Source organism: Perca flavescens, chromosome 16, assembly GCF_004354835.1.
Source record: "Perca flavescens isolate YP-PL-M2 chromosome 16, PFLA_1.0, whole genome shotgun sequence".
In the NCBI taxonomy this organism is placed as follows: Eukaryota; Metazoa; Chordata; class Actinopteri; order Perciformes; family Percidae; genus Perca; species Perca flavescens.
In genome coordinates this window covers 3,621,194-3,628,941 of record NC_041346.1, presented here as the reverse complement: position 1 = coordinate 3,628,941, position 7,748 = coordinate 3,621,194, and the positions used below count along the sequence as shown (strand labels likewise).

General features: G+C 41.3%; 1 protein-coding gene across 1 annotated transcript; it reads right to left on the bottom strand.

Annotated features, from left to right (window-relative positions):
* Nucleotides 1-44: 44 nt before the first annotated feature.
* ntmt1 (N-terminal Xaa-Pro-Lys N-methyltransferase 1) lies at nucleotides 45-6,050 on the bottom strand. Its single transcript, XM_028602323.1, has 4 exons — nucleotides 5,905-6,050; nucleotides 3,967-4,126; nucleotides 2,746-2,998; nucleotides 45-1,627 (listed from the first exon to the last, which is right to left on the bottom strand). Exons 2-4 carry the CDS (start codon nucleotides 4,123-4,125, stop codon nucleotides 1,371-1,373), a joined length of 669 nt encoding a protein of 222 aa, XP_028458124.1. The 5' UTR covers nucleotide 4,126; nucleotides 5,905-6,050; the 3' UTR covers nucleotides 45-1,370.
* Between the last annotated feature and the right edge of the window lie 1,698 nt (nucleotides 6,051-7,748).

The following is a 7,748-nucleotide window of genomic DNA, read 5'->3' as shown; positions in this document are numbered from 1 at the left end:
GGATCACTTTTAAATTTATATAAAATAAATGCCTGACAGGATGATTAACATATGTTAGTTTATAAATGAACTGCACAAAGGAGCAGCTAGTGTCTGACACCAATGTGCGGTGAAGGAGGTCACATTTCAGGTGTTTGGCTGAAAATCAAACCGGTTTGAACATGTTTACACCGGCCCAAGCCTAGTTGTGATGGAGTACACTGGCCCATTACCAGAGCCTCTTACAGTATATTAATAAAGAGCAGTACACAAGACATTCAGTTACAGCTTCTCATTATTCCAATTTCTCAGATGCATTAATCAACATTTATGTAAATGTTAGTATCAGATCAAACTCAGTATGGACAATACCCAATATCAAAGGACTCTGGGCCAAAAGAGAGTTGATGGAGACATCCCTAATTAAAACCAGTAAAACACAGCCACAAAGTCTCTGTAGCCACACTGTTCTGCAAACATGTTGCCAACATGAAAAATGTCCATAAAATACTCTAAACATTGGAAATGTGTCCCATTAAGAATCGACTGCTTGAAGATGCTCCGCTTCTGAAAGCTTCCAGTGGACGATGGAGCCAGATGGAGAGGCAGCTGAATCCAGAGGACGTTGGGGTAAGAGTGAGGTCACTTTGGCCTTCTGTTGGATGAAACCGCCCGGCGCTGTCACAGTTCCAACGTGGGTAATAAATAAATATGGAGCAAAGTGATGCCAAACTACAAACTAGTCTGGTAATAGTGATGCGGTTTGTTGATGACGCAAACACAGCGCATCAGTCCTTTTAATGGCCAGCTGTGCGTATCCACACAGACAAAGTTTAACCTGACACAGGAAATAAATGCTAAAAATGTGTCTCTTAGATGGGAGACTGAGCAAATATTCGTAAGAAAGAAGTGTAATGTTGCCTTACCTTAAAGCTATAGTGTGTAATTTCTGTCGCCCCCATGAGGCATTCTAAGTAATGACAATAAAACTGTCGGTGCGTCCACATGATACAAGCCTTCCGTGACCGCGCGCACCCCCTCCACGCAGTGGCTAGTAGCCAAGGAGGAGACAGAGGATTAAAAAAAAAAAAACATGATGGACAGAGAGCTGATAATCTTAATTAGGTTTGTATCAACCCATTTGGCAATGGCTTGAATGTAACGGACGTTCATTAATATAAAATAGTGACTCACTAAAGCTTTAAGCCTGGTAGCCCAGAAAAAGATGACTCGGCAATAAGAACCGAGCAGAAGACTTAGCAACACACGTTCCACAAACATGTCGCACTGCAGATCATTTCCTAACCGATATTAAATGCTTACTAGAAAAACAATTTCCACATTAGAAATCCTGTGTACACGAGCCCCCCCAGCCCCCCATCAGTCCCGTCCTATCTGAGAGCCAGTGTGTGGACTTGGTAGATCTCCTTGGGGAAGTTAATCTGTTGCTCCTCGTGGACGATGCGGAGGCCCGCTCTGCCCACCAGACTGTGAACTATTTCCAGATCGCGGCAGACGCTGCTGTCCACCTCGTCGGGGACCACGCCCTCGTACGCCACATTGTCCTTGATGACGATGAGGCCGTTCGGCCGCAGGGCTTTCTGGCAACGCCGCAGGAAGTCCACCAGGTGGTCGTCTGTCAGGTGGCCTGAAGGGGGGAAAAAAATCGGGAGGAAAAATGTAACCTTTTTTACTTTATTAAGCACATTAAAAACTGTCCTCCTACAGCCACTGAAATAAGTTTCTGAAAACATTGAGGTGAGAAGTAGGCAATACAGTAACAGAATCTGGGTTTGGATTTGATCAGCACTGTCTAGTATTAAAGTTTAATCTGAGTTAGTTCTGAGAGAGAGAGAACAAGAGAAAGAGAGAGAGAGAGAAGGTGGGCTCTTGGGCAGCTCAGTTGGTAGAGTGCGCGCCCATAGGTAGAGGTTTACTCCTCGACACAGCGGCCGCAGGTTCAACTCCAAACCTGCAGCCCTTTGCTGCATGTCATTCGCCCCCCCCCTCTCCTTTCACGTCTTCAGCTGTCCTGTCAAAATAAAGGCCTGAAATGTCTAAAAAATAATCTGCCGTTTCAGCCGGTAAGCATGAAATCAAACCGGTTTAGCCTCGGACCGGTTTAGCCCCGGACCGGTGAAACCCAAAATGGACCCAACTCCACCTTCTACCCACATTGTTATGATACAAAGCTGGTTGAAAATCGGCTTTAACTACCAAGCTGCCTTAAAGGAGAAATCCGGCGCAAAATGAACCTAGGGGTTAAGAACACGTGTACCGAGTCAACCGTTCTCTGGGATTTGTTTTCATGCTAATCGAATGGGACCAGTTTTAGCACAAGCCGCTAATTAGCTTATAACGATAGTCATGGGGGCACAGGTAATGTAAAAAGAAATCTTTATTTCTACACCACTAACAAGGCTCAAAATAGCACCACACTTCCACGGTAGCATAATGAGGGTGCCTACATGTAAAGCGAAGCATTGAGAACTTTGTAAGTGTACAGACAGTTTATTAGAAAGATAGTTTAGAAAGACAGTAGTGTTCACGTATACAGACGGGCGCCATCTAGGGAAAACAGTCACGACCAGACGAACGCCGTGCTTGAACTATGTTGCTGGTTACTGGTTAAACGGCGTTCGTCGTTCGGTTTCCCAATATGGCGCCCGCATGCAACTCTTCTGATGACTAACTATGTTTGAGCAAGATACTGCAAGGGTACCTGGGTACTCTGGTTACATTGTTGGTGTGTTGTGGCAGACTCACCAATGACCCACTGGATCCAGATGACATCATAGCGTCCACTTTCTGGTACAAAGTCCTGCAGGCCGCTGCAAAGGTACCTGCCCACTCTGTTGCCCTCCTCGCCCAGGTACGTCTTGGCCTTGTCCAGGAACTCCTGCGTCACGTCCACTAGGTCCACGGTCTTGAACAGAGGCAGCAGTAAACGTTTGGTGATCCTCCCGATGCCCGCTCCGCAGTCCAGGGCACAGCCTGCGCTCGTCTTCCCTTCCCCTTCCTTCAGTGGCAAAGACACACACAAGAGGTCACTGGTGAATAAAAGCTGTGACCCAAGCTGCTGCTGTCATTGTGAAAAAGGCTCTGGAACGTTTACAGAGGAGCAATAGGAAGCATCCTGACTGGAAACGTTCATGGGGTGTGCACAAACTAGCTTACCACAACAGCACGGTGTCAATGCTACAGCATCTCAGCAGAAAACATTGTGTTAACTCATCCATTACACGCAGCCCACTCCAAACATGTTCACTTTATAACGCTAGGGCTGGGTTTTTTTTTTTAATTTAATTTAAATCATTTTCATTTGAATGATCCAAAATCAATTCATAAAATCCTAGAATTGATCTTTCGATCTTTGCCTCATATAAAACTAGAAGACCTAAGGAATCAATTGGTACCAACTATGTCATAAATAACCCTTCAATGTCATTTTCAAAAGGGGTCCCTCTGTCACCTCCAGATATCTGAATTAAATGGCACGTAGTCTGTAGAGCTGCACTTGATTGTGTGTTCGTGTTAAATATAAAATAACATCACATCAATGTAACTGCTTTGGGGTCAGTTCTTAATGTCAACATTGATACTTTTAAGAATGCAGCAGGTTAGAGGGAACCTTGTACAATTGTTGAATCTCTTTCATATCCAAGCTAAATTGGTATTGTAACTGAAATGTTCCTAACATAATTGATATTGAATCGAAAATAAAATCGATTCGGGACCTTGTGAATCAAATCGGAAAATCATTGACGATACCCAGCCCTAATTAACGCTAGCATTTATAGGGACACTTTGCCGACTTTCAACAGGCTCCGCCTGCCTGGTAACACATACCGATAATCAGTAAATCAGGGATTCACGACTGATAAAATACAAAGATTAAATGTAAAGTGTTTACACTTGTATGATTAAATTTACAATTACAATTTTAATGGTTAAATTGCTGTCTGACATGGTTAACAAGTGCCTTACACCAAGGAACTTCTGCAGGAAAGCCTTGGATCCATTGATATCGATGCTGGAGATGCTGCCGTAGCCTCCCAGCATGCCATCCACTGTGGGGGGGACCTCCCTCCAGTAGTCCTCTGCTTTGGAGTAGAATCTTGTCTCAACTTCTGTTATGTCACCCATCCTGCACAGATAACACTGTTCACTCATTGTACAAAAACTACTATTCACCACTTGTATACAATTTTTTTTAACAAAAAATATGATTCTGTCGCGGTAATCAAAGTGTGGAGACTCAATGACCAGAAGAACAGAAACCTTGCTCGGTATGGATCACCTTAGGACCCCTTTTTCAGGCAACTGGCTGATTGTATATAAACCCTGGGACATTTTGGTGGGGTTAGTTACAGTGAATAAAAGGAAAGAAAAAAATGAACAGATTATTATTGAATCATATTATTGAATAAAAGCCACCAAATTAAACTGTATTCATTATCATCTGCAGTGCCCTGCTACGTCCTGCTATGCTCTGCTGTGCCATGCTACACCCTATAACACCCTGCAAAGCCTTGCTATGCCATGAACTACTACGACTGCTATTTCTAGTCACTGTTCCATTATCTTTATTGGGACTATTATTGCCACTGTTTATCACACCCCCGAACCGGCACCGTCAGACACCGCCTACCAAGAGCCTGGGTCTGTCCCAGCTTTTTCCTCGCCACTGTCGCACTAAATGCTTGCTCTTGGGGGAATTACTGGAATTGTTGGGTCTTTGTAAATTATAGAGTGTAGTCTAGACCTACTCTATCTGTAAAGTGTACTGAGATAACTCTTATGATTTGATACTATAAATAAAATTGAATTGAATTATGTACAGGTTACAAAAACTGTATGAAGTGAATTGTGAATATTATGCCTAAATGGAAAGTTTTTTTCCCCCTGTGAGTTAAAGAACCAACATCTATAAGCAGAATCGCAAATCAGAATCGAACGAAAGAGCGATACTCGAGCCTAAAAAAATACCTCTCTGCTTTTTAAAAGGTACAGCCTTGCAAATGTGCTTTTTTCAGTATTCAGTGTTGGACACAACACAAGCCAAATCTGGCAACGCTTTGCAGTAGTTCAGCTGTCAGCACCCATCTTGTGACCAGGCGGAGGGCATACCTTTCCTCTGACCAACATCACACAGAGCACAGGCAGAGGGAATGGGAGGCTGGGCGATACACACTTCATCAAGTCTGCCATACTAGCCAGCTGGATTTATAATGGCTTTTCAAAGATTTCAAATGATTTCAGATGTGGTACACAGTTGTTGATGAGCAACTTGATTAGTAAGTTATGTAATACATCACACAACTGACTGAGAGACTTTTCAATACATCATCCCAGCCCAGTTTGACACGTGAAATTGAATTATACAAAATAACACAGCTGCATGCATCCTAAAGTTACACCATATCAGTTAACGTGACTCTCCTAGGACTACTGAAGGTATTACAGGTCTTTTAGGCACTGCTCAATACATACTAGTAATAACTTCGCTATAGCTGCCATTAAAGCTCAAAGAACAGAGAACGTCATGCCCACTTGCACGTTGAAAGTTAAAGTTATAGGTTAGCCTAGCTAAATAGGACTACATTTAACTGACTTGTAGAAGTTATAATATATTAATACCAAACAATTATCCATGCCATTTTCAAAATAAAACTTTACACGTGCTGGGTCGTTCCCGCCCAACCCGTTGAGTTTTAAATTGATAACTGTTTCTCAATTAATTTCCATACTGTTTATTAACGGTACTTGTGACGCTAAAAAGGCCATTAGCACGTGCTAAGTTAACGTTAGATGTTGTAGTTTTAGCCAAGCAGCTACTTAGCCGGCGACAGCTCTGTTTCCAGGGTAAAAGACTAACTCCGGTGTCTAAACTTCATAAAAGTGATTCTTTATAATAACGCTAACCTCGTATTGTGTCAGCGCCAGGTGGTCCCCACACCCTCCTCTGTCTCTCCCAAACCCGGTCCCGGTGTCGGTGTCAGTCCGTCTCAGTTGTCTATTTGAGAACCATGTTGAGAGCACGCACGTCGTCTGCTCTGCAGCACGTCATTTCCTTATTTGGTTCCCGGGAGCAGAAGCGACAACAGCGCCCCTGCTGGCTCACTTCACTAATGTCTTTTCTTAAACATTCATACACCAGCTATCTATGGAATGCCGTTTTATTCAGAATTAAATAAATGAATAAATACAAAAATTAATTAATAAATACATGAATAAATAAATAAATATGCCTTTGAAATACATCATGAAATAAATAAATGTGGCAATAAATACATAAATAATTAAATTTATTTAATTATTTATGTATTTATTTATTTAATTCTGAATAAAACAGCATTCCATAGTTACCAAGGCAGGTTTGACTATAAAATAAAGAAACACAGGCTTCCAATGCCAGATCAAGACGGCCCTGCATGTCTCACTTTATTCAACCACAACACAGTCTGAGTCAACTGACCACATGCATCAGTATGCTTGAAACGCACTAGGTCGCATGACACGTCATCCATATAAACGTGTCAGTATGCTTCAAAAGAAGTGCTTGTTGGATCGTCTAACAATGTCCCCCTCTATCATCATCATCATCATCATCATCATCATCATCATCATCGTCATCCTTCAATCAAGGCAGGCTTTTGAGTGGGGAAATTCATAACACCTACCAATACTTCTGCCTTCAGATGTTGTACAAACAAATAAGTTGCTGCATATTGAACCCTTCAGACACTATTACACAATCCAACAAGGGGAGGGCCTATCACTCATTTTGAATTTAACTGGTGCAAAAAGTGCTGGGCATTATCAGTCATAGTCATTAACATTTCCCTTGTTTGCTCCAGTTTTTTTTTCATGTATAGCAGGGATCCATGGTGTCTTCAAATGGCTCGTGTTTACTACACTAGTTATAAAAGAATGAATGGCCCTCTTTTGTGGTATTCAAAACTTAATAAATACTTTTCTAATAGCTCAAAGCAGAGTGTTGAGAATGGTGTACTCCATCAAATGTAAGCATGGCCTTGAAATGGAGAAGATACAACATCATTGACCATTTTACAAAAGGGAACAAGAACAGGTTCTTATGTTCATCTCACTGGTAAGCCACATACATGTATATAGTTTCTATACAGTGGTATGGTGTAGTCAACTTCACATGTCAAAAATGTACCATGTTAAGCACATCAGTATGAGAGCATTACCATCAACCGAGTTAGAGTAATTCTTAGAAACATTAAGGAGAAATTAGTTTACCTTTCAAAAGATTTGCAATTTGTTTCTTCCTTTGCAAACAACAAACTCCAACTGTGTTAGCAATGACAGTTTACCAGTCATCATCTTTTTTTTATGATACTAACCATCTTAATTTGACCTAATGTGTCAGTAACAAAACACAATTTTGGATTATTTCTAAATGTCAGTATGTTTGAATTTGCAATCATGTGGTGAAAACCTCTTATGTGTGCCTTATATTCCCTTTATAAGTTTCTACCAGTAATGCTTTACCCTCTGTGATCCTGCATTTTCTCTGTATTTATATTTTGGAATTCTCTGTATTTTGATCTATGTGACACCATAAGAAAAATGATGTAATAAACATACAAATACATCAACAGTTAATCATTTATTGATTTAATAAACAATACAAGCATCTCAAATAGTTTAAGTAGTTTATATTGAAAATTAAAGAACAGTTATGCTCCACTGATGTGTAGCTGTGCCAGCAAGCTGAAGCAGTAGAAGTGCAGCACTTT